The 27,480-nt window shown below is 44.5% G+C and overlaps 1 protein-coding gene across 2 annotated transcripts in view; it reads left to right on the top strand.

The window, feature by feature from the left end:
* The window catches only part of NBAS (NBAS subunit of NRZ tethering complex), a 221,377-nt gene that overhangs the window by 152,478 nt on the left and 41,419 nt on the right, over positions 1–27,480 (top strand). For both annotated transcript variants that reach the window (XM_077310978.1, XM_077310987.1), the window contains exons 39-46: positions 518–594; positions 3,210–3,347; positions 10,623–10,852; positions 14,673–14,783; positions 16,251–16,501; positions 18,762–19,096; positions 24,716–24,937; positions 26,104–26,306. In XM_077310978.1, coding sequence (XP_077167093.1) covers positions 518–594; positions 3,210–3,347; positions 10,623–10,852; positions 14,673–14,783; positions 16,251–16,501; positions 18,762–19,096; positions 24,716–24,937; positions 26,104–26,306 — 1,567 coding nt within the window. The remainder of the gene's footprint in view (positions 1–517; positions 595–3,209; positions 3,348–10,622; positions 10,853–14,672; positions 14,784–16,250; positions 16,502–18,761; positions 19,097–24,715; positions 24,938–26,103; positions 26,307–27,480) is intronic.

Genomic DNA, 27,480 nt, shown 5'->3' with positions numbered 1-27,480 from the left:
GAGTTGGCTGAACCAGTGTGGCCGTCTCATAACTGGCTCCCATAACTGGCACGTGGTAGTTAACACGATAAAAGCATCCATTCAATTAAAATCCCCATAAAACGATTAAAACAATTTGCACATATGACAATGAAGATGGTGGTGATCTAGTATAGCTATCACCCCATTCCGGGCATTGATCAATATAGATAGAATAATAGCTTAAGCAAAAACATAAGATGGAATAAAACCGGCTAGAAAATGAAATTAGGCCCCTCAACAGTCTAGAACTGCTGTTCAATAGGGCTTTAAGGGGGGGTGGGCGATTGAAAACTCCAAGGCTCTGTTGTTTTTCTTTTCCTTTTTCAGCCGCACTCACCAGTGTTTAATCGAATGCATGCAGGACACTTACAATCCAGTGAAATGTGGCTTGTGAGGAAAGTATCAAGCTTGCTTGGTGTGAAGGGCAGAGAGATCAGCATCTGATGAAGCTTTCTTTTTCTTTTGTCTTTCTTTTGGTTCTTGCTCTGTGTTCTAGTGCTGTTGCAGCTGGCCTGTGAAGCTTTCCCAAATGACATGACCCTGTCTCTGGCTTACCTGCTTGCCTTGCCACAGGTACGTACTCAAATGAGGTGAATATTCAGCAGGCCAACCTGTCTCTCTCAGTTTAGGCCTGCCCAGAGCTGTCAGCTACCAGTATACATCAGTATGAAAGAGGGGTAGGCAAACTGTGGCCCTCCAGATGTCCATGGACTACAATTCCATGCAAATGCTGGCAGGGGGCTCATTGGGAATTGTAGTCCATGGACATCTGGAGGGCCACAGTTTGCCTACCCCTGGCTATGAAACCATCAGTAAGAACCATCTTTTCCAAGGTAAGTGAAATCATAAACATAGCGACCTTTGATCTCAAACCACAAACCTGTGGGATGACCATTGGGGCACGAGTATCACACATCTCAGAAACTCTGAAGAGAATCTTGTATGCTGGGCTAGTTCATGTGAGGCTACGTCCCCCTTTAGAATGCTTTATCCCCAGACACTTATTGCTTGAAAGCAAGTTGAAGTGTGCCTATGAATGAATAGACATAGTCCTGTTCCCATTTTAAGCCCTCACTTGTGCTGCCTAGATATAGTCTAAATCAGCCTTTCTCAACTTTTTTTTACCATTGAGAAACCTCCGAAACTTTATTCAGGGTTTGAGAAACCACAGAAGTTGTGTGATGATGCAGGTCCGCCGCCCTCTGCAGCTAGGGGGCGTCTGGCCGTGAGGCTGGGAGCACGCCTCACAGACGGCTTTCCAGGGTGGGCTCCGTAGGGGCTGGCCCAATCTGTGTGCGCCCAGCCAGCCAGAAGCTGTGTCTGGACACCGGACGTGTCCCGGACACCGACCTGGACAGCGCTCCTCCCTTCATGCTTTTTCACAAATATAAGAAGCACTAATGGTTACGGGCGTCTGCTTATGGCTCTTCAGGTTCTCAGACTCAGAAACCAGCTGCATAAGAGTATTCAACTGAAGTTATACCAGGAATTGAACCTGGGTCTTTCTGCATGCAAAGAATATCCTTTGACATTGAGCTATCCCCCCTCTGAAGCCATGCGGTTTAATAACTGCAGCACAGTGATTGCTGCCAGCTTTGGAAAGACACCTGAATACTTCATGCATGCTTATACAACTTTCAAAAGGACAGCTTTTTAGATGCTTACCAAATACAGAATTGGTTCACTGTGATGTCCACTGTTACCTTCTTCTAGAGTCTGTTTTTATAAGCACTAGGTTATCACTCCGAGACAGCGCTAGTCCCTTGAGATCACCAATAAATCAAGTGAAAATTGTATTACAGAATCTTAGTACATCAACAAGTAATCCACAGTACAGGATATCAATAACAGACCATAAAGAGTTGCCTTCTACAGAATCAGACTAGTGGTGGTTGTAGCACAACACTGTGGTCTCTGAATTTTTTTTTCAAGTTCTCAGGTTTTCTGGGATATGCTATTTGAGATCCTTAATTTAAATAAATGAGTGGCAGCAGAATGTGCTTGCCAACACAGACCTTTTTCTCAGGAATACCTGGACCTCTCCAGAGATTACCGTGGGAGTTGTGGGCCGTGCATAGTCAAAAAGCCACCTGACTGGGGGGCGAGGGGAGTGTTGCACCGAAGAAGGGAGACTTGATGACGTTTCACTCACCTTGTTCTTCCACAGTCAGAAGTGTTACTTGTAAGGGGGGGGGGGATGTATCCTCACTTCAGGCCTCTGAGCCAACCAGTAATTAACTTCATATCTCACTGGCTACAACCGAGGGGGGGATTATTTATTGCCTGCTGGATATATTGAATGCCCTTCATATGCAGCTGCTATGAAAACGCACTTATAGTGTACCCTCACCAGTTGCGATGTGAGAAACTAATATCGGGAGGTCAGTGGGGATCAGCAGGTTGGAGTTAAAGGCCACAGGCAGATCTGTGTTAAAGCAGCAGAACACCACAGCTGCTATACATCCGAGAAACAGGTCCTTGGTGTACGGCTATTTCTGCCTGGTTGCCATTGCCCTTGGATAAATGAAGGGATACCAAACCACAGCCTCTGTGAATAAACAGGCTAGGAGAAGACAATACCCTTTGTTTTTATTCAGAAAACATTTTAAGGCAGTCCACATGTCTGGAGTTTCATAGCTGGACCAGGGAAAACTGAACTTACATCACTGAACCATGAAGCTTTGGATCAGTCATTATCTCTGCTTCCCCTCCTAGGGTGAATAGGACTGCAGCCAGGTTGGCGTGGTGGTTAAGAGCGGCAGCGTCTAACCCGGTGAGCTGGGTTTGTTTCCCTGCTTCTCCACATGCAGCCAGCTGGGCGAGCTTGGGACAGTCACAGTCCTGTTGGCGCTGATCTCACAGCAGTTCTGTCAGAGCTCTCCCAGCCTCACCTACCTCAGAGGGTGTCTGTTGCAGGGAAAGGAATGGATCGTGATTATACGCTGTCCTTCAGGTCGTAAAAAGTTAGGTTTAAAAAACAACAATTCTACTTCCAAAAATAAAAAAGGGAAGTGGGGGAGATGAGAGAAGTAATGTCTGCTTCTGGCCTCCCTGAAGAAAAGGAGGAATATAAAAATGGTACCATTTTTCTCCATAATCATCATTCTGCAGCAACTACTTGAAAACATGAGGTGATTGCAATTGGAATGTTCATTCAGCTAAGCCAATTCTGCCCTCTTTCTTCCTAGGTGGTAGATGCCAACAAGTGCTTTGAGAAGCAGCCCCCTTCTGCGTTATCTCTCCAGCTGGCAAGTTATTACTATAGCCTGCAGATTTATGCTCGTTTGGCACCATGCTTCAAGGACAAATGCCATCCACTCTACAGGGTCAGTGCTTGAAGTGTTGGCTGTTTTGTTTTTAAAAAATCTATTAGTATGCAACAAAATCACTATTCTGCTAGTCCAGTTCAGGGCATGTCTATCTTATCCCAGTCAAGTTGTGGATTGTCATTTAATTTAGCAGCGTTTGCCAAAATAGATAAAGGGTTTCTCATGACTATTTCTTAACTTTGGTTTGAAAAGGAGCACTTTCCGTTTGAAATAAGCATCATGTAATGTTAGTATGTAGGATTTTAAAACCAGCCAGAGGATTAAATGGTAGACTTTTTTAAATGACAAATTCGAAAGGGATCTGGGAAATTAGAGACTTGTCAGCCCAACCTTTTTATTACTACCAAAGCATTAATAAAGTTGGGAATTGTTAACCAAATGCAAGAATAAGCTTTCAGGTCAAACCAGCATGGCATGAGAACTGGGCCCATTCCGCACACATAGGATAATGCACTCTCAATATGCTTTGGCAGCTGGATTTTCCTGTGGGGAAGAGGAAAATCTACTTCTGAAGTGCATTGAAGTGCATTATCTATTGTGTGCAGAATAGTCACCAGTGTGGTGTAATGGTGTCATCTGGAGAACTGGGCTTGATTCCCCACTGCTCCTCCAAATGCAGCCAGTTGCAGTTCTCTCAGAGCTGTTCTCACAGAACAGTTCTCTTAGCGCACACTCAGCACTAACAACAAAACAGGGTGTATGTTGAGGGGAGAGGATGGGAAAGTCACTTTGGGATTCCTTCTTTTCCTATTGAAAAGAAGTGGATAAGAAACCAGCTCATCCTCCTCCTTTTCTTCTTCCTCTTCTGCTTCTTCTTCCTCCTCTTCCTCCCCTTCTCCAAAAAAGGGGCTGCCTTCCCAATTTTTTAGAATTATCTCTGTCAGTGAATGGTTCCCAGGAACAGTCAAAATGAGAATGCAGGTATAAGCAAAACTTATAGCCAGCTGTGCAATGGGTGGAAATTACCCTCCCACACATAGAATAGGAGTCAGAATACAGGAGTGAATACTCTTCATCCTGAAAGTGTAGCAAACAGCGCAATCCCACACTGAACTGTAGCGTAACTAGTCATATTTAGCATTCCTCCCATGCCTGGACTTGGAGGTAAGCCGTGAAATAGTTGAGCCTGTCAGTGGCTCTTCAAGGCCAAGCCAGATGTGCCCCTAGGAGTCAATGAATGGAATCTCCCTCCCTGCAAATAGCAGCTCGGGGGGGGGGGATTTAATCCTGTCATCTCATACCTATTCCCAATATCAGACAGCCCCATGAAGCTGCCGTTTGCCTTGTTGGCGTAAAAATAAACCAATACCTGTTCATGACGTGCACATCTGCCCACTAGGACAAATGCCACCATTAAAGTGAGTTACTCCAGCATTACACTCATTCGATTTCTGTGAGTTTAGGTTACCTTAATCTTGGATAGTGTTGCTCTGTAAGGCAATCCCAGGGTTAGAGGTACCTCTGCTGTGAACAAGCTGCAGTATTTGGTGCGTTTTGGGAGAGGGGGAAGGAGACGATGTTGAGACACGAGGGAAAAGTGAAATTGTGTCAAGAGAATCATTTTTCTCTTTGATTAATAGTTATTTCAACACCTTGATGGTATCTCAGTGGCTACATTAAAAAACATAGCCACTTTTTCTGTAGGGTGTACATCCTCCCTAGCAGTTTTCTATTTCATAATGCAGGCTCTCTGCCCCGCTCCCCTCCCCCCCTATTAACTTCTTGGTTGTAGGTTTAGAGCCCACAAAAGAAAATGCACATAAGTTGTTCCTGGGATTCACTACCATTTGGCAATGGCCAGTAGCTTGGATGTCATTTTAAAAAAGTGAGGCAAATTCAAGTGGCACTTATCATTCAGAAACGACTAACTAGCCTTATTCAGTGGAAACCCCATGATCAACAGCAGCATACCTCTGAACACTGATATTAGGAGCAAACAAAGGGAAAAGCTATTGCTTGTGGACCTTCTAGAACAGGGCTAGTCAAGCTGCAGCCCTCCAGATGTCCATGGACTACAATTCCCATGAGCCCCCTGCCAGCGTTTGCTGGATTGACGACCCCTGTTCTAGAATATCTGACTCACAGTTGTTGGAAACAGGATGTTGGTACACACTTCTTCAGTAGTCTCCTCCCTTTTTCTTTGCCCTACATTCTGTCCCACCCCCTCTAGTAACTGTTTGCTGTTTATGGTGTCTGCTGCTCAAGAGGCTGCAAAATGCAGGAATGGCCTAGTAACTTTAATAACATGTTTGGAGGGGAACCAGGAGCCATAAAGCATGTGAGTGCCTGTGGTGGCTGAAGAGCCATTGTTTGCTCACTCTTGGTCTAGATCACACAGGGGTGGCCAAACTGTGGCTCTTCAGATGTCCATGGACTCCAATTCCCATGAGCACTGGCAGGGGCTCATGGTAATTGTAGTCCGTGGACATCTGAAGAGCCCACAGTTTGACCACCCCTGAGGGATCTCTGTCCTAATAAGATTTTTTTAATGTTTCCTTTGGAGTTTTCCAAAGCATTCCTCCTAATGGACAGAACAGAAAAAACTCTGTGATAGCTCAAATTTTTAAAAAATCCTTGGTGTGTGTGTTTGGGGCCAGGGTGTGTTTGTTGGAGGTAATATACAGCTTAATTTCATGGTCTGGTCCTGAGCTACCCTCCGTTTGCTAGAAACAAATGTTCAATTTTAACCTTTCTCCCGATTTATAATACATCAAGAAAAGACAAAACCTGCTTTGCTAATTGCTTTCATGAATCTTCCTGCCTCTAAGAAGGAAACCTACCTCTTTCCATGGTCTCATCAACAAGGGAACTGACAGCTGTTTAAAATGAGGTTATGAGTTTTGCTTCACTCCACTAGCTTTGTACTATTATGGAAATATTTGTTTTTCTGTACAGTATCTAATTGACATACCTCAGTATAAAAAATGTAAGATACATGACACATGCAGCTGCCTTTTATTGAATCTGTCTACTCAGATTGGCAACAGTTTTTCAGAGTTTTAGGTAGAGCTTTTCGGATTTTGTATTACCTACCACCTTATCCTTTTAGCTGGAGAGGTGAAGGATTGATCCCGGGACTTTCTGCATGCCAAGAAGATGCTCCATCATTGAGCCACGGCCACGTGGAATGATGCAACATGATGACCTTCAAAGTATTCAAATTGGGCTATTATTTTTAAGATACCTAATCAATCATGAACTTCCAAAAACTTTTAGAGCAGTTTGTTCAGTTTGTGGATCGAGCAAAATGGGACTTGGAGTCTCTTTAAACCTCCCTACAAAAGCCACAAAAGCAGTTCTCCTCCACACATCTGCTTCAGGCTGCCTCTAGCTGTCATCTGCAATCCCTTTAAATGGTACATGGATTGCAGAACAACAGCTGTACAGTGGGAGGCATCTCCCCACTGTGCAACTGTTTTTTGAGCTTGTGATGTCCCTTTAAACTTTAAAGGAACTGTGCAAAATAGCCTAGGGAGTGCCTCCAGCTGCACAGTTTTTGAGGAGCTATCTTCTGCAGCTTGAGAAACAGCTGTGCATTTAGAGTTTGTCTTGTGCAGTCCCTTAAAACTTTTAAAGAGACTGCACAAAACAGTTGAAAATAGCTGTTCTCCAGGCTGTTTACAAATTTCATTGAAACGGACTGCAGTCCCTTTCAGCGAGGGTGGCAAGGCCACGTACCAGTAAAGGTCATGAACAAGTCTCCTGGTTCAGTTAGGTTTGTGATTTGGTGAACCTCAAACTCGGACTTTTTCAACCAGCATTTTGTGAAACCCTGAGATTTCTTGAGGGGTTTCCTGAATGAGAGGGAGTTAATTGATTTTTAATATATTTTTATATTTTTAATAAACTTTTTAAATTTGTTGTTTATAGTGTTTATAGTGTTACATTACCATATTTGGTATATTGACCCACCCACCCTTCCCAAAATGGCCAATGATGGGCCTGGAGGGGGTAGGAAGGGGAGGGGTCCCAGGTGGGCATGGACACAGCTATGCTTTCCAATCATATTCTGTACAATTATGCCAATTCTGGGGTTTCCTGAAGAATATTTCAGGGTTTTTTCAACAGTGCAGAAGTTGTGAAAAGGTGCACAAACTGAACCATACTTTCCCAGTTCGTGTGCATCCCTACAAAGTGCAGTGCTTCTCTCCATAAAGAATCATTGTTCCAATCTAGAGGTATGTTCTCGTTTAAGGATGGGGGGGAGTAAGTACCCAGTTGCCTAATGCTCTCCCTGGTTTGTTTGTTTTTTTCTATTTTTGTTTTTACACTATCAGGAAAATCATATACATTTTCCAATCTGTTGGGTAGTCCCCCAAAGCTCACTCAGAAATTACCTTGGGGAAATTGAGTTATTTGTTGATAAAGGCTAGATCCAAAGGTGACAGATCATTGCAGTCTGCTGCGCCCCCTGAAGTTTGGTGAAGGTGGAAGGTGACAAGCAGGCATGACCAAAGAAGGCCAAAGGACCGGAGCCGAGGAAAGCAGGCTGCTCCCAGTCATAGCTCCCTGAGCAGAGGAGTGTGCCAGTGCAAAGCTCTGGCTTCTGCTCCTCCCGCCAACCCTGCCCCTCCTCTGCAGACCTGGGTGACCAAACCACTATGACCTTCCACTGCCATTGAGGTGCTGCAGAAGAAATCCTTCCCATTCTCATGCTCCCCAACCCCATGGCCTTAAAAACGACCTTGGGTAAGTCCAGGGACCACCCTTTCATGGGGATTTGTGACTGCTTAAGTCCTGGAAAGGATCGTTATATTATAGAATCATAGAGTTAGAAGGGACCTCCTGGGTCATCTAGTCCAACCCCCTGCACTATGCAGGACACTCACATCCCTATCGCTCATCTACTGTCACCTGCCACCCCCTTGAGCCTTCACAGAATCAGCCTCTCCATCAGATGGCTATCCAGCCTCTGGTTAAAAACTTCCAAAGGAAGCCTGTTCCACTGAGAAACCGTTAGAATTTGAACCAATTTTGAAAATAACCCAGAAAAAATGCTGTAAAACTTGATTTTTTAATTAGACTGAATTAAAATTAATTTTATTTTGAGAATTTTATGAAATCCCTTGTAATAATTGGCAGCTCTCATATCGGGATGTCCCAGACCCGGGAATCACTGGGCCATCCTACTTTAAACTGTCTCGGGGAAGGTTCTATTAAAAGGATTAGCAAGCTGTCACCCAAAGAAGTTTCTGGTTCTTAAAAAAGTGCCGTTCCTCTTTAATCCGCCGTTAACGAAACTTACCACTTGTGCTGGCTTATTGCATGTAGAAATCCAGACTACTAATTAAATTTAAGTGGCACTGAATGTTTCAAAGGAAGCAACGTTGTAAATTGCTCGGTAATTGATTTCCTTTTCCCAACTTCTTTAATATGTATACGTTATTTGTTCATACCATTTATTATTCTTCATTTTCCCAAAATGGATTTTCAAAACTCAAAGCAATTAAGTTATAAGTTGCCAATGAGGGGGAGAAAGAGATGCCTCCAGACATTATTTAGAGAAACGGGGGAAATCCCTCTCATATTGGAGCTGATCCATTTAGAATATGAGGTAGGGAATACCTGTTCACAAATTAGCTTTTATTCCATTTTTAAAAGTACTCTTGGGAATCTGCCATTCTTTTTTTTTTTTATCAGAATGTAGAATGTGACCCAAATACCTCTCTAATGGCATGAAATCTGCTTCCTTTTATTGCGATCCCTCGCTAGTATATCTCACTTTAGTGTTCACATTGTGATTAGGATTAGTTGTGTTAGCTTGTTATTTAGCATCATGGTCAGATAGCCTGCCCTTCTAACATTCCACAACAACTTGATGACTAATGTGTTGTACTAGTTCATGTTGAATATGGAGACCAAAGTGTAGGTTGCCCAGGAGAGTTCACAACAGAGGAAAGGGGAAATCTTTAGCCTGCCATGCTCTCTCAGCCTAACCTACGTTCACAGGGTTGCTATAACAAGATCAGACTATGTCAGCTTGCATAGTCTTGCCCTCGAAAGCTCGCGCCTTGAATAAATCTTTGTTGGTCTTAAAGGTGCTACTGGACTCTGATTCTGTTGTGCTACTTCAGACCAACACGGCTACCCATTTGAATCTATCCTTAAGGGTTGCTATAAGGATAACAGGTTGAAGGGGAGAACCATGTGTACTCTGCTCTAAGTTCTTGGGAGGAAAGATGGAATAAAAAAACAGTGCTGGTAGACCATCATGAGGCTTGCTGGCAGATTATGAACCGGTTAGGCCTGGGTGGTGTGAGGAAGAGGCCCAGAGAAGATCTTTGGTGACTCCCAGAAATCCCTGTCATCAGAAGACCTTTATTGGCATACTAGCTTCAAAGCCCGTTCCTAAGAACAGGCCTTGAAAGGGTCCCCCCCCTGGCCCCCGGCCAGGCAGCTCAAGGTGGCTTTGGGTTGCAGCTCACAGCCGGATCAAGTGGGGCGGGCGGGGGCTGGCCAGCTTGTTAGCAGGTCCAGCCTAGCAGGCCAAGAGGCCTTTATTAGCAGGCCCAGCCTTGCAGGCCAAGATGCCCTCGTTAGCAGGCCCTACACCAGGACCCTTTGGCCAGGGCCCTCTCCCCTTACCTGCTGGTGGCTCCAGGCACTGAGGTGCATCTGAGAGCAAAGAGGCTAGAGTCCAGGGATGGAGGGCAGGAACTGCAGGGGCAAGGCCAATCAAGGTGCAACCAGCTTTGCTGGCTGCACCCTGATTGGCCCTATTCCAACTTGGACAGCCGGACACGTTCCACTCCCCAGGCTGTTTCACAAATATATAGAGGAGCCATGGGTAAGTGCGCTTCCCAGGGCCCCGAGACCATCAGCAAATTCATACCTGCAGAGGGCATAAACAGATGCTTGCTACTCTACAAACTTTGGAGAATAATACCTTTCTAAAAACATTTAGAACACCCTTTCTCAACTTTTTTACTGTTGAGAAACCCCTGCCACAGTCTTCAAGCTTGGAGAAACCCCAGCAGTGGTATGGTGGTACAGAATATGGTTGAGAAGCATAGCTGAGCACACACCCACCTGGGGCCTCTCCCCTTCCCACCCCCAGGCCTATCATTGGCCATTTTGGGAGGGGAGGGCCAATATGGTCATATCACCTGATGAATGTGTAACAGTTTTTAAAAAAATATATTTAAAAATTCATTCACTCCCACCCATTCGGGAAACCTTTTGAGGGTTATCAAGAAGTCCCAGGTTTTCACGAGAGCCTGGGTGAGAATAACACCCGTAAGCCTTCTGTGTGTGTTTGACTTGATTCTGCAGGCTGACCCAAACGAATTGATTCAGCTAGTCACCGAGCACGTTACCCGGAAGAGCTGTGCTGACTGGCCCGACGAGATCGCAACACTGACAAAGCATTTGCAGTACTACAACGAACGGCTCTTGGACTTCACTCAGGCTCAGCTTCTCCAGGGGCTTGGCAAAGGGGTGGATGTTCAGAGGTTTACAGCGGATGGTCAGTACAAGAGGGAAACCATATTGGGCCTGGCAGAGTAAGTAATGTCCGCTGTGTAGCTTCGCGTTTTTAAAATTCAGACCAGGAAAATGAATTTTCGACAGGGCTGACCTTTAGAAGTGTTTATTAGTCATTACTCTCAGCTTTGCAGATTTATTTTTGCAATAGTTGTTAATGGGATTTCTCCCCCCCCCCTCACATCTACTCTATTCAGATGGAGTGTTATTGTGCAGCTGAACGGATCAATAAATGCAAGATATTATTAGCAGAGAGATGTTTTTCCCTGTTCCGCATGCTCTAGCAGGTTATCTTACACCTCAGCGCAAGGGCCCTTTCCACAAACACAAACTTTGATCTATGTGGATCTCTGCTTTTTGCTTGCCTTGTTGTTGCCTTCACGGGCTGAACATGACGTTGAAGAAAAACTGGACGTGATGCATGAGCATTGTTGCTTAGGCCAAGGATCTGTCCACAAGTTATGGCTTCCACATACAGACCATTGATCTGTGGAGTGCCTTCTTCATCTAGGGCCATGACATACCGTCTGGATCCCAAAGATGGCTGGTCGGGGTGAGAGAGAAGTGCTAAACTATGTGATAAAAAAATAAACATTCATAATGGAATGTATTGCATATCTAGGTTGTTCCAATGCTGCAGTTACATTTCTCGACCCTCTAAAGTGGACTTTTAAGGTAGCTCTGGTAGAGTGTGAAATATGTATGTAGGAGCTGTGAGGAGCTATGAAGCTTTTAGAACGTTCCATAAGGAGAAATTCCAGAGGGTTAACCAGAAGAAATTCCAGAGGGTTAACCAGGTAGCTCTGGTAGAGTGTGAAATATGTATGTAGGAGCTGTGAGGAGCTATGAAGCTTTTAGAACGTTCCATAAGGAGAAATTCCAGAGGGTTAACCAGAAGAAATTCCAGAGGGTTAACCAGGTAGCTCTGGTAGAGTGTGAAATATGTATGTAGGAGCTGTGAGGAGCTATGAAGCTTTTAGAACGTTCCATAAGGAGAAATTCCAGAGGGTTAACCAGAAGAAACTCCAGAGGGTTAACCAGGTAGCTCTGGTAGAGTGTGAAATATGTATGTAGGAGCTGTGAGGAGCTATGAAGCTTTTAGAACGTTCCATAAGGAGAAATTCCAGAGGGTTAACCAGAAGAAATTCCAGAGGGTTAACCAGGTAGCTCTGGTAGAGTGTGAAATATGTATGTAGGAGCTGTGAGGAGCTATGAAGCTTTTAGAACGTTCCATAAGGAGAAATTCCAGAGGGTTAACCAGAATTCCTGACATCTTGCGTAGTAACAAATGTTTTAGTTTGTAAGGTGCCACAAGACTTTCTTCTTGTAATGAATCTTTGCTGATTATGCAACGTATTTCTTTTCATTACGGCATGGAACAAGAAGCGTCCTTTTCCCTTTGTATTGTAATGTTGTTGGCAGTTTTGTAACCTGATAGTATTATCAGTACGTGTCACTATAACTTCAGCACCGCCAAATGATCTGGTACCTATGAGAGTGCTGACGCGCACTCAAATTCCTTGCCTACTGAAGGTCTTCTACATTGGCTTTAGATGGGTAGAGAGTTGCGTATGCCATTGTATGCCACTAATAACCTCCTGTATGGCAAACCATATGAGGCAGACCTACATACAGTTTTTCTCTCAGAGATTATTGGAATAACCCGATGCAAGAAAAAAATCCCTGCCTTCAGTATGCATTTAAACATTTGATTTATAATAAATGTGCCTTTAAAAAAAAAAAAAAAACTTTCTTTGGAAGTGAAGAAAACATGCTTAATGGGAAATTAAATATTTCTTATTATTTATTATTAGAAGAGTTGTTTTTATACCCGATTTTTCTCTACCAGAGGGAGTCTCAGAGCGGCTTCCAATCGCCTTCCCTTCCTTTCTCCACAACAGACACCCTGTGAGGTAGGTGGGGCTGAGAGAACCCCGACAGGACTGCTAGGTCAGAACAGTTTTATCAGGACTGGGACTAGCCCAAGGTCACCCAGTTGGCTGCGTGTGGAGGAGCAGGGAATCAAACCCCGCTCTCCAGATTAGAAGCTGCCGCTCTTAAACACTATACCAAGCTCTTAACAACCATGCTACCTTTATTTTCCATCCAATTTCATGAGACTTATTATTCCCCGAGGCTGTAGACAGGTGGTCCTGCAGAGAAATTTTGTGTCCCATCTCGCTCCTGTCAAGGCAGGGACAAGGCAGAACTAGTAGTGAACTCAAATAGTTCTCAAACAGGGACACATGTGTAGCAGAAACAATACCCCCCAGGCTGCTAAAACCAATGTGCAGGTCACAACTGGAAGCTTTTTTTCAGGGGTCATAGATTTATTACTTGACTATTTTGACCTTGTTCAATATTTATGGTGGCTTTCTTGTTTCTTCCTTTGGACAAAGTTAAGTGACCGGGTTTCTTTACGGCCCTGAAAGGGTTTCCCAAATGGGTGGAAGTTAATTAATTTTAAATATATTTTTAAATTTTTTGAAATATTTATCAGGTGATATGACTATATATTGTAAACATAAATGGACTCCGTGGAATAGTAGAGGACAGGAAGGCCTGGAAGATCATTGTCCATGGGGTCGCGATGGGTCGGACATGACTTCGCACCTAACAACAACAACGACTATATATGGTCATGTTGACCCACCCCCGTCTTCCCAAAATGGCCAAAGATGGGCCTGGAGGGTGTGGGAAGGGGAGCGGCCTGAGTGGGCACTTACACAGCTATGCTTCCCAACCAGATTCTACACAATCGCATCACTCTGTGATTTCTTGAAATGTTTCAGGGGTTTCTTGATGGTAAAAAAATGGAGAAAGGCTGGTCTAAAGACTATTTAAGCTGCTGTGCCAGATGTAATCCCTCCAGGCCTTTGAAAGTAGATTCCTCTTGGTCGCCTCTGGTGATCTCGTCCTCATTTGTGGTGATTGATGCCTTGGGGGTCATTCCGTGTCGCTGGAGATAGGCCCCAGTGATCCTGATATAGAAGTTATAGGTCGGGGGCATCTAGCCTGGTGTAATAATTACGAGTGGTGGACTCTAATCTGGAGAACAAGGTTTGATTCCCCCTTCCTCCACACACATCCAGTTGGGTGACCTCGGGCTGTTCATAGTTCTCTCAGGTCTCGTCTCGCAGGGGAGTTCTGTTAGAGCTCTCTCAGCCCCACCTACCTCACAGGGTGTCTGTTGTGGGGGAGAGGAAGGGAAAAGTATTTGCAAGCCACTTTGGGACTCTTTAAAGCGGGGTATAAAAAACCAGTTCTTCTTCCTCTGGTTGCAAACCAGCACTTCTGATGCAGAGTCACAGATCCCCATGTAAAAAGGCTCCTCGATTCTTAGCTCCGCGTAGGGGAGTCCAATACATGTTAATTCTAATTGCGGGAAAGAAAAAGCTTGTTTCTCTTAATGCTCTAGTGAGGCTTTGATAATTGCGAGCCGCCTACCTAGCGAAAGCGTCTTTATGCAGGGCCACAACAGATGAATAGTTTTCATGCTTGAGCTCATGATTTAAGTACATAAACAGTCCCCTATTAATCAAAACTGTAGTCTCCTCTACCATAAAATGCATTTTAAAATTAGACCTCTGAAAGTGAGTATTGCCTTTCCTGTATTGTGAAACTTTGCCCCCAGGCTTTGGCAACCAGCTCAGCAGGAAATGATACATTGCACTAGAAGGAAGTAATAAAAGGCTTAACTCTTTCTTTCCTCATGGAAAAGTGCTACCACGAGCTGATAATTTTCTATCCTACCCACTTGTGATCTTACCTAACCTAATTAACTACGTATTCTTGGTCTCCTCCCCCCCCAAATCTGTTTCATGGTTCTTCCTTGACCAGAACTCTTGAAGAAAATGTATACAAGATTGCTTTGTCCTTGGCTCAACGTTACAGCGTCCCTCTCTGGGAAGTGTACATGACGCATTTAGAATTTCTGTTCAGTGACAGTGGGTAAGTATAGTAGCCCACTTTTTAGTTTATTGATTTATGAATAGTTTGCAAAGCTGAAAGGAAGTCAGCATGTAGATTCTTCCATGTAATCAAGTGATTCTTCCGTGTAATCAAGGGGACATTCTTGAGTCGCAAAGTGTTCACCTGTAGTTGAAGATGACTCTTGACTTTTAAGCCATTGATCAAATGGAAGGTGATTTGCTGAAGGGAAGAGTTAAAGAACAAGGAGGCACTGTCAATGCAGATGTATCTAAAAGTGGGTGCTTCTCTTTCCAGTGTCGGATTACCTGGTTTTGGAGACCGAGAGGGCCTGGGGACCGACTGCTCTGTCCTCCCTGTCCCCCTCCATGGTTCCTAGGGATGGCAAAGGCCTCAAATGTGAAGGGGAGATGGGCTTAGGTGCCCTTTGATCCCCCTCCTCTCTCCTCCACAGCTTGGAGGATACCTAGAATCTCCAAAGGCCTCAAAACAATTTCTATTTTTATCATAATAAGTAAAGAGTAGGAATACCCTGCTTGATGAGACATTAAGCATGAAGAAAAAGACTTCTAAGTTTGAGCAGTTGTCAACAAAAACACTTTTAAGACAGACTTGCTTAATTTTGTATAAGTGTTCTGTTCACAATTTAAAATGGGTTGCTTTGTAGACAACCGTCTAGTATTTTACTGGTGCTACAAACAAATCCTTTCATTAAAAAATTCTGCCAAGCTAACAGTGTTTAGTACAAATTCCTAATGTGGAATCATCGTATGGTTATTGACCAGCTACTCACTCAGCGGCTTGAGAGCCACAAGGCGTTCCCCGAAATGCTTCCGGTGGCTGTCCTGATCACCATTTCACCTGATAGGCATAGGCCTCATATTTCAGGAAAGTGGGCAAGGCCCTCGTCTGGAGGGGCTTGTGGTTGACAGGTGGTTCCCACCTTGAAACAGATGCCACTAGAGCAGTGGTTCTCAACCTGGGGGTCGGGACCCCTTTGGGGGTCGAATGACCCTTTCACAGGGGTCGCGGCAGGGCAAGCAGCTTGGCCGGGGGGGGGGGTGCCATCCACACAACAGCCTTGCGGGGTAGATCGAAATAGAGCGTTCGTCTGTCTGGAGCAGCGGAAAAGAGCGAGATCGGCATGGTGGGACGAGAGGCAGAACTGAACTGAGAAACCCAGGGAAAAAAACAATTTCTATACAATCACGAACAATGGATCTTCACACAATTGGTCAGTTTTGGTTTAATTTCTGTGAAAGAACACTAGCATAATTTTATGCTTGGGGGTCACCACAGCATGAGGAACTGGATTAAAGGGTTGTGGCATTAGGAAGGTTGAGAGCCACTGCACTGGGGTGCACACATCATGCTAGGGATGGAAGTCAGTGTGGCTGTTTTGTTTGTTGGCAATTCCAAAAGAATGGACCGCCAAGCTAGACGCCTGCAGAAAGAAAGTAACCAACTGTGTCATGTTTTATCACATAGTTTATCTACGGCTTCAATAGAAGAAAGAGCACAAAGCCTTGGTCTCTTTGAGACTTTGAAAACCTTCCCAGATGCTTTTCAGGAGCGTATGGTCAAATACGTCTATCCGACTATTGAAGGCAGAGATCACCAGCGATTACTGTATTATTTCATGCTCCTTGAGAACTGTAGCGGTCCGGAATCTGTCAAACATGCCATCAAGCCTGAAACTCATATCCGTCTGCTGAAAAAATTCAAGGCAGTTGCACCAGGTATGTGGTAGTTAACCTTTGGCTTATAGTTACTAGATTGGATCATTTTCAGCACTGTTGATATATTTAGGGAGAGTTTCTCTGTTTAAAATATTGAGAGTGGGCACTAGGGAGTTGGCACAGTGCAGTGGTTAAGAGGAGCATACTGTAATCTGGAGAGCCAGGTTGGAATCCTCACTTTCCACATGAAGTCTACTGAGTGGCCTTGGGACAACCACAGTTCTCTCAGAACTCTCTCAGCCTCACCTCCCTCACAGAGTGTCGGCTTTAAGGAAAATAAAATCAGAGTCCAGCGGCACCTTTAAGACCAACAAAGATTTGTTCAGGGCGTGAGCTTTCGAGCGCAAGACCTCTTCCTCAGACTATGAACCCCCTACATGACAGGGAATATATAGCAAAAATCAATTCTGTTACATTAGTAGACTGTGACACACAACCAAATTCAGTCAATGTCAATCCTTTGTCAAAACAGCCAATCGATCCCTTGGAATTCAGTTGTAGTTTACGAAAACACAAGGAGAAACAAAACTGCCTGTGTCAGTGGTCAGTTGTGGGGAAAGGCAAGGAAGGAGATTGTGAGCCGCTTTGAGACTTATTAAGATAAAAGTGGGGTATTAAGCCCAAATCATCTTCTTCTAGAGCAGGGGTAGTCAACCTGTGGTCCTCCAGATGTCCATGGACTACAATTCCCATGAGCCCCTGCCAGCGTTTGCTGGCAGGGGCTCATGGGAATTGTAGTCCATGGACATCTGGAGGACCACAGGTTGACTACCCCTGTTCTAGAGTTCCTGTGTCTCACAGCAGGCAACTACATGTCCAGACCTTAAGTAAAAGTGCCATCCGAAGAACACTTTCCTGGTAGTAAACCCCAATGAGCAGACCTCAGTAGGATTTTGAGTAGACCTGGTTGGGATTGCACTGTAACAGTAGCCAAAGAGAAACAGACTCAGCCAGATGTTTTCCAGCTGCTGCTAGCCAGACAGCAGTTTCTTTCTCACATCCTCCCTTGCCACTCAAAAACAATAGGTGATGTGAAAGACCTTTGCCTGAGCCACTGGGCCTGCTGCTGCCAGTCAGAGCAGACAACACTGACCTTGACCAATAGTGGTTTGACCTTGTATAAAGCAGATTCACATGTGTTCGTATCTGATCTATTGCATTCCGAATCTGGTTCAAGCTTTGGTTTTGACTTTTAAGGCCATTAGCGATCTGCGCCCAGCATATCTGAGGGACCATCTGTCTGCCTATGCCCCCTGAAGGGTGCTTTGCTCGTTAAATATCAACAGGCCGGTAGTCCCTAGCCCGACGGCAGCCCACCTGGCCTTAACCAGGGCCAGGGCCTTTTCGGTCCTGGCCCCTACCTGGTAGAAAGAGTTCCCGGAAGAGCTAAGGGTCTTGATGCAGCTATCTCAATTCCATAGGGCCTGCAAGATAGAGCTCTTCCACTGAGCATTTGGTTGAGGCTTGGGAGGTGATTACCATCTAATGCTCATCTATATAATAGCAACCCCTTGTTATAAAAATCAGACAATGAGGCTGGAAAGTTGAGAGGTATTGATTAGTATAAGCACCTGATGCTCTTTTATGTAAATGTAGAATGATGTTTTATTTGTATGGTTTTTATTGGAATTGCATTGGGTTTAATGGTTGTGAGCCACCAGGAGCAGCGGGATAGAAACTTACAAAAGGGCAGTGTGTGTGTGGTTGGAGGGGGGGGGGGTGACACTAGGAACTAATGTCAAAGGGTTATAGAGGTTGCAGTGCAGGAGTATTGAAGGCCCTTCTGTTAACTATTTGGTGACCGGCAATAGAAACGCCTGCCTCCGTTGTTCATTCAGCTTGGTGTAATGGCTAGGAGTGGGGATTTCTAATCTGGCGAGCCGGGTTTGCTTCCCTCCTCCTCCTCCTCATGCAGCCAGCTGGGTGACCTTGGGCTCTCCACAGCACTGATAAAGCTGTTCTGACTGAGCAGGAATATCAGGGCTCTCTCAGCCTCACCCACCTCACAGGGTGTCTGTTGTGGGGAGAGGAAAGGGAAGGCGACTGTAAGCCACTTTGAGACTCCTTTGGGTAGAGAAAAGCAGCATATAAGAACCAACTCCTCTTTAAAAGAAGCCCTGTTGTGCAAGTGTCAGAAGATCTGAGTCAGCCATAGCCTGGGAACTTGTCTCTAGGGCATCAGTTTCAGGATTCAAATATAAAATTGTAATAAGTGGCAGTATGTCTATAAGTAGTTTTATATTTTTCTTTCTGTCAATAGGTCTTAATTACAAAAAGCTAACAGAAGAAAATGTGAACCCTCTAGAAGCTTTGGCTCCCGTCCTGACGAGTCAAAATATTTTATCTATTTCCAAGCTTGCTCCCAAAATCCCAGAAAAGGATGGAAGAATGCTTGCTGCCAGCTCCGTGTATGCCCTCTGGTTAAAAAACCTCTTCTGGAATGGTGATCCCCATCTCCTTAAGAGAGCTCCAGAAACTATACCTGAATGGTTACATGCATATGATACCTGTGCTAAGTACTTCGATAGACTAAATCCAGGAGACATTATTGAGTTCATGGATGAAATTACTTTTTCCTCAAAAGCTGTCATTAAGGTAAATCCTTATCCATTGTTGTTCCTCTATATATTTATGAAACAGCCTAGGGGGTGGGACGTGTCCGGCTGTCCAAGTTAGAATAGGGCCAATCAGGGTGCAGCCAGCTTTGTCCTGATTGGCCCTGCCCCTGCAGCTCCCGCCCTCTGTCCCTGGACTCTAGCCTCTATGCTCTCAGACACCTCAATGCCTGGAGCCAGCAGCAGGTAAGGGGAGAGGGCCCTGGGCAAAGGGTCGTGGTGGAGGGCTTGCTAACGAGGGCCTCTTGGCCTGCTAGGCTGGGCCTGCTGACTGCCTGCTAAGGAGCTTTGTTCGGCCCAGCTAACAAGCTGCCTAGCCCCCACCCGCCCCACTTGACCTGGCTGTAAGCTGCAGCCCAAGGCCATTTTAAGCTGCCTGGCCAGGGGGGAGGGGGCCCTTTCAAGGCCCGTTCTTAGGAACGGACTTCGAAGCTAGTAATAATAATAATTTTTTAATGTTTGCATCATGTAAATTCTGAAATGCAATTTAAAATGTTCTAAAACTTTGCTTCTTGACTTGTTTCTACCCTTATTTTACTGTAAAAAGTCTATTGACTTAAAGTAATTACAGGACTAGCTTCTGAGTTTCACTAATAATGTTACCAAATTCATGCGAATCGTCTAAGTCCTTTTGACATCACCTGTTTAAGCATACCTAGGTCACTCTGAAATACTTAACTAGCAGATTAGTTTGAAGTTTTTCATAATTCTTGTGCATGATGTCATAATAGCTGTGAACATCAGTTATTAAGAACTGACTACGTTTTTTTCAATTCCCAAAGGATCCTGTTAAATAATAATGATTATGATGATAATGATAATAATAATATATTTTTGTGGCCCTTTGGATCACAACCCCAGTCAAATTCGAACGTATTTCAGTGATCATGGGAACCTCCTTCTCCATTACCCCCCTCCAAGGACACTAAGGTCTAGTGACTACTTAAGGTCTCTGGCCCAAAAGAGAATAAGTTGGGCTCAAGTTGGCCAGTCTGGTGGAACGCTCTGCCAAATGAGACCTGGGGTAGTCAAACTGTGGCCCTCCAGATGTCCATGGACTACAATTCCCATGAGCCTCTGCCAGTGAATCTCACAAACCTTTCTGCCTGCACCTGCCAAGCTATGCTTCTTAGGAAGATCTACATCATGTCCCTCCCAATCCCAATTTTTTATGGACAATATTAGAGTTTATTTGGAAATCTTAATTCAAATGAATTTAAATTGTATTTTAGAATAGTATGTGATTTTAATTATGTTGAGATCCACCCTGATTCTGCCAAAAAGGTTGGAATAAAAGTTTAAATAATAAATAGATACATTTTGTGAAGGGTTAGTGAAAGTGATATAGATCAACATGGCTGCCCTCTGAAATTATCTTCACTGTAAAGCCAGGTGCTTGTGACATCTCCATGCCAGTAACCACATTTGAGAGCCAACTTGATATAGTGGTTAAGAGAGGTGGCCTCTAATCTGGAGAGCTGGAATTGATTCCCCATCCCTCTTCTTTCCACACGCAGCCAGCTCTGGGTGACCTTGTGCCAGTCACGGTTCTCTCAGAGTTCTCCCCGTCTCACCTGTCTCACAGGATGTCTGTTGTAGGGAGAGGAAGGGTACGTGATTGTAAGCCGCTTTGAGACTCCTTTGGGTAGTACAAAGCGGGTTACAAAAAACAGCTCTTCTTCTGGCATCCTAATCTACTTGAAGTTAGGTGAGTTGAGGGTTGTTTGTTTTTCTGAGACCATGTGTAGAGAAGGAGTATCATTATTAAATTCTGCATCTGTCTAAATGTAATCCATTCTCATTTTTATTTTCGACTTCCACATATAACGCCTGTCTTGGGATTTCTTGAAAGGAGACGCTATTACAATTAACGTATTTGGGGGTTTGTGTTAATATTTCCTGAGAGACAGACCTTTCCGTCTTGAATTATTATTATTATTATTATTTTTTGCTTCTGAGCATCATTTCGGCTTTCTGTTTCCAGTTATAGCAATGTATCCACTGTGTCACTATCCTCTGTTTTCTGATACGTGTGCTGCGTGTCATAAAAGATGAAAAGGTTAACAGAATGCCATGCATTAATTTGGAAATCTATTGTTTGGCTTTTATTTACCATGTTCACTTAGCCTACTTGGTTACTGTGAACACATTTGGTTAGAACTTGTATCTAGGACTGCCATCTTTGGGTTGGAAAATACCTGGAGGTTTTGGGAGTGGAGCCTGGTGGAGGGGCCGGGGGGGGGGCTTGAGGAACAGAGGGGCTCGGCAGTGTATAATGCCATAGACTCGACCCTCCAAAACTGCCCTTTTCTCCAGGGGAACAGATCTCTGTAGCCTAGAGAGCAAGCTTAATCCCAGAAGATCTCCAGCCACCATCAAAAGGTGGTCAAGCCTACATGTATCCACGTTGAATGTGCTTTCCTTTGTATAAACAGGTTGGTAATTTGCATCTGATTGTTTTAAAAAGCACGGAAGCAAAATGTCATTTAATAAATCCATTCAGCTGCCTCCTTCTCCTTTAACGTGAGGCTGAAGTTCCCGTTTTGTAACCGTTGCTTTAAAGTAGCTGGAGCAGATATGCTTGTTTCAAAACGTTCCCCGAGTAAGGAAGATTGTTCTTTGCACGTTTCAGAAATGATGTGGCATTTTGACAGTGCTCGAGCGCTGTGCAAAGATGAATGTACAATTAAAGTAGCATTGTCTTGTCCTTGTTATTCTTTCTTTAAACGTTCTTCTCTTTGCCAGCAAGATCATTTTGACTTCCGAGGATGTCAAGTACTTTTGCTATTCTTCAGCATCCAACAAAACCATCTAAATGTATGCATAATACTGCCATCTGCATTGCTTTAGCCAGAGCTGGGGCACTTTAATATACAAAGGAGAGAACAGACCGGGAACTGTTCTGCTTGCAAAGTAATTGAGATGCTAAACAAATTCTTTTGCAGAATAAGTTAGAAAAGGACTACTTTTGCTTAAAGTATAATAAGGAGCTCCATGTTCAGAGGCAATATGCTGCTAACCATTTTATGGGACACAATAATGAATCCTTATGTAAGATTACTGGGATCATTTTATCTGGTCGCTGTGGGAAAAGAATATGGACATTTGGTCAGATCCTGCATGGCTAGACTCCTGTTCCTGATTAGTTTTATTTATTTCTTAGATATTTAGACCACCCTCTCAGTGAGCCAGCTCAGGGCGGTGTACAGAGTTGCACATAAAACACGATAATTAGAATGACATAATTGAATTAAAAATAGGTAAAAAGGTAAAGGTATCCCCTGTGCAAGCACCGGGTCATGTCTGACCCTTGGGGTGACGCCCTCTAGCGTTTTCATGACAGACTCAATATGGGGTGTTTTGCCAGTGCCTTCCCAAGTCATTACCGTTTACCCCCCAGCAAGCTGGGTACTCATTTTACCGACCTCGGAAGGCTGAGTCAACCTTGAGCCGGCTGCTGGGATTGAACTACCAGCCTCATGGGCAGAGCTTCAGACTGCATGTCTGCTGCCTTGCCACTCTGCGCCACAAGAGGCTCTTTTAAAATAGGTAGAAAAGGCTAAAGTTGGCAACAACCATTTGTTGCAGTACCCAAAAAAGCATAGGCTAGTCTATAGATCACTGAATGAGTGGAAAGATTCAGTGTGGTATTAAGGTAGGCCTCCCGGTCTGCTGACTGCCTGCTAATGAGCTCTGTCCCGGGCCCTGCTAACAAGCTGGCCAGCCCCCATCCGCCCACTTGATCCAGCTGTGATCTGCGGCCCTAAGCCACCTTAAGCTGCCTGGCCGGGGGCCAGGGGAAGTGGACCCTTTCAAGGCCCGTTCTTAGGAACAGGCTTTGAAGCTAGTCATTTACATAAAATGCAAACAGCTGTATAGCGCTTTACATACTGAAAGTGCTATATAAAAGAAGAAAATGGCACAAGAAGATGTACAAGCTAGAACTAAATTTGTAATTCCAACATGTAAAATTTTGAATAAGGGATAAGTTTTTTTGAATAAGGGATAAGTGGAAAAATTCATTTGTATTCCTTTAGTCAAGCTGAGACATTGTCAGTGAATAGAATGTGCCCCACAGGAAGGTATACTAGAAGTTGCTTGTTCTTCACCATTGGAGGTGATTTGGGATTCAAGCACAGAGCTGGAAAAATATTTTTCCTATTTTTCAGCGGTGTCTATATATTACTTTTCCCCTTGAAACTTCCATCCTCTCAGTACAGTCAAATTTCTCTAGTATATGGACCCGTCAGCTTGTGGTGCCATGCAATCCATTTTTCAGTGAGAAACAGTGAGTTGGAAGAATTCTCAGCATCCTTTCGGAGAAGATAATGAAACTCACAGTGTGTGCTTGGTTGGAAACCACGGTGTGCTTTTGTGATGGATTTGTTTTGGGAGGGAGGAATGTAAATGCAAAGACCTCCTGTTGCCTATCTGTTTATTTGTCACCCTTTTTGGACAGTGGGTTAACATGAATCAAAATACCCTACCAGTAAGAGTTTCTTCCAGCTGGTAGCTTCAAAAGGATTTTTAAGACAATGTGAAGGGTACAAAGTTATGCTTCAAAATTGCTACAGACTGCTACACATTTGAGGATTGGGTGGGTGTTTTGGGTTTGTTTAGTTTGTTTTTCTTAAGAAAGGAAGAGCCTTTAAAGTTTGGTAATGGAGTCAGTGAAGGAACTGCAGAGACAAAAGAATGAATTTACTGTGGGATTGTGGTTCAAAAGAACCAGTGCAGTGTAGTGGTTAAGAGCGGTGGCCTCTGATCTGGAGACCCGGATTTGATTCCTCCCTATGCAGCCAGCTGGGTGACCTTGGTGTCATATCCGCCCTCCTATTTTGCACGGGAGAGTTGGGCTAGAAGTTCATTAGAGTTCTACCCACCTTTCTTTGACAGAATTCCTGACATTTCTCTGAAACCTCTCTTTCTTCCTTGGCCAGGTTTTATGGTCCAGAGAGCCGCCCCCCCCCCCTGTGAGAACTCACTCTTATCTACCAGTGTCCTTGGTCTGCCTGGTAGATGCTGGAATTTTACTGCCAGGAACAACAGGCAGGGCAGACCAGATGTCTCCAGTTATTCGCGCCTTTTTATAGAGCCTTTAGCAATGTGAACCCCTCTTCCTGCCGAAACAGCCCCCCTATACATACCACTACAGAGACCACCTATCCTTGTCTCTGCCAATATCCCCTGCACTTGCCATGCTCAATTCTGTTTCAACTCTTGGATCTCTTCTTAGCACCACATGTGTCTGGAGCAGCTTTGTACGAGGGGGTCTCTTCTGGTCGAGCGAATCAGCTCATGGTTCATGACACTTGGGCCAGTCATTGTTCTCTCAGAGCTCTCTCAGCTACCTCACAGGATGTCTGTTGTGGGGAAAGGAAGGGTGGGCATTTGCATGCTGCTTTTAGCCTCTTCCAGGTAGTAAAAAGAGGGGCACCAAAAACCAGCTCTTCTTTTTTTACAAGCAAACACAATATCCTAATCACTGTTTATCCATTGCTTAGTTAATCCTGCCTCTCGCTTTTGGTTGGAGCATCCAAGCACCCCTTTTGTGTTTCCAATGACAATGGCAACTGATGCGTACATTATCTTTTCCCAGCTGTCAGTTGACGCTCGGATAGAGATGACTAAGAAGGCTATCAAGTCAGTGAAACATATTGCCGAGAAAGCTCGGAAGAAGAGTTCGGAGGGGGACAATGCAGCAGGCGTAGCCCACAGGCGTCTCACTGACGAAGATGCGCTGGCTCATCTGCAGCAGTCATTTGCACATCTGGAGACGCTCGGCCACAGTTTTGTCTCTTACTTGAAAAACAGTGACCAGGTAAACTGGAAATGTTAGCCAAAGCAGAGAAGTTTGGATGCATGATTCTGCAGTAGTGACAAATGTATTTTCCTTCTTTTAAAAAAAATGATCTGAAATTTGGGTCTTCGTCACTCTATTTGTTTTATTTAATGAAATATGAATATGCCTGTGTGCTGATAGTAAGGTAAAGGTAAAGGTGTCCCCTGTGCAAGCACCGAGTCATGTCTGACCCTTGGAGTGACGCCCTCTAGCGTTTTTATGGCAGACTCAATACGGGGTGGTTTGCCATTGCCTTCCCCAGTCATTACTGTTTACCCCCCAGCAAGCTGGGTACTCATTTTACCAACCCCAGAAGGATGGAAGGCTGAGTCAACCTTGAGCCGGCTGCTGGGATCGAACTCCCAGCCTCATGGGCAGAGCTTCCAGACTGCATGTCTGCTGCCTTGTGCTGACAGTAGATACTTGTAATTGCAGAAGGTAGGATGCAGCAGTTTCTCCCTCTTGCATTTCAGCCCTGTGGACTTCATCCCATGTTCTCCCGATTCTCCAGAGCAACTTTTAGGATGATGCAGGGAGCTGCAGGACATAAGCCAGTGTTATTCCTGAGTGTCTTGTAATAAAGACAATTTCTTAAATAGCAATAAATATGCAATCATGAATTTTCCTAAAAAGACATTATGGCTCATTAGTCCTCTATGATTAGCCCCTAAAAATTGCTTTGTTCACTGGCAAAAATAATCGATTTCCCCATAAGAATAAAGCTTTGTGTGTTTGAATGTCTTCAGGAACAAAGTTTCAGTTAGCAAGGAAATTCGACCTTTCATCAGTATTAACATATCACCAGTATTTTTGGGAAGTGAATTAGAATCACAGAATCATAGAGTTGGAAGGGGCCATACAGGCCATCTAGTCCAACCCCCTGCTCAATGCAGGATCAGCCCAAAGCATCCTAAAGCATCCAAGAAAAGTGTGTATCCAACCTTTGCTTGAATACTGCCAGTGAGGGGGAGCTCACCACCTCCTTAGGCAGCCTATTCCACTGCTGAACTACTCTGACTGTGAAAATTTTTTTCCTGATATCTAGCCTATATCGTTGTACTTGTAGTTTAAACCCATTACTCTCCTCTGCAGCCAACAGAAACAGAAAATTATATTGTGTCCATTTTAAATATTTCTTTACATAGACCATTCTACAGGAATATGGACATTTATATGATCTGTCCCGATCACAAAAGGAGAAAATCAGTGAGCAAGCAGTAACCATGTGTATAGATGGCCAGCCCCTGAGTATGATTCAGAAGCTTCTGGAAGTTGCTGTTGGAGATCTAGGACTTTCCTCTAGAGATATAGTACAAAAAGCTGTAACTACAGTTGTTGAAGCTTTAAGGTGAGTCAAGCTATATGCGTTAAGCTAAAAAGTGCCATTCTTGTCAAATTTAAAAGTATGTTTTTAAAAATTATTTCCATCTAGTCATCACTGCATTGTCATTTTTAAAAAGTTCAGCTGGCATTTATTTATTTAGAAACTAGGAAAATAGCCTGTTGCATCTAGGAATGCAATGTGTACTAGCGGAGGGCCCTGACGGAGGAGCGGGCTTCATCCCTACCTGGAGTTGTGGCTGGGGCTAGGTGGGTGGAGGTGGGCGAGCCGGCATGCTGCACTGGAGGGGCACAGCGTGCATGGCGGCAGCCAGGTGTTGAAGTGCGTGGCAGCCAAGCCTGTAGTCCTGGTGGAGGGAAGGCCGACAATGTGGGCCAGTGGTCAAGGCAGTGCAGTGGAGGAGCAGCGTCCTCATGGCCAGGCAGCGTCTGGCCATGAGGCTGGCTGTGCAGCTCATGGCAGGCTTCTGGAGGTGGGCTCTCCAGGGACTGGCCCAATCTGGTCACACCCAGCTTCACTGTGAATGGCTAGATTGGCCCGTGTGGGCAGAAGCGCAGTCCGAACACCGGATATGTCCTGGACAGCGCTCCGCCCACAGGGGATTTTCCCAAATATTAGGGAGAACAGGAGCGGTTTAAAGATGTTTTAAGTCAAATACCAAGGTCCACTATCTGTTTTCAGCTTGGTGAGCCAGTTTGGGTGTGAGCCAGCTTAGTGTGGTGATTAGGAGTGTGGACTTCTAATCTGGTGAAACAGGTTTGATTCTCTGCTCTTCCATATGCAGCCAGCTGGGTGACCTTGGGCTCACAGCACTGACCAAGCAGTAATATCAGGGCTCTCTCAGCCTCACCCACCCCACAGGGTGTCTGTTGTGGGGAGAGGAAGGGAAAGGCGAATGTAAGCCGCTTTGAGCCTCCTTCGGGTAGCAAAGGCATATAAGAACCAACTCTTCTTCTTCTTCTAAATTAACAAAGAGTCCTTTTCAGTTTAATCAACCAACCCTAAAATTAACTAAAATGACAAAGAATCCTTTTTAGTTTAATTAACCAACCCTGATCATTTTTCCTTTTTCGGTGTCTTACGATAGGTGGGGATGTTTGCTTCAAAGATTGTACAACAACGTTGTTTTAAAACTATCATGCTGCCTCCTTTCATGGGCATTTGAGGGAGTGAGAAGACA

The sequence above is a fragment of the Paroedura picta genome, chromosome 1, assembly GCF_049243985.1.
Source record: "Paroedura picta isolate Pp20150507F chromosome 1, Ppicta_v3.0, whole genome shotgun sequence".
Lineage (NCBI taxonomy): Eukaryota > Metazoa > Chordata > Lepidosauria > Squamata > Gekkonidae > Paroedura > Paroedura picta.
This window is presented reverse-complemented; position numbering and strand designations above follow the sequence as displayed.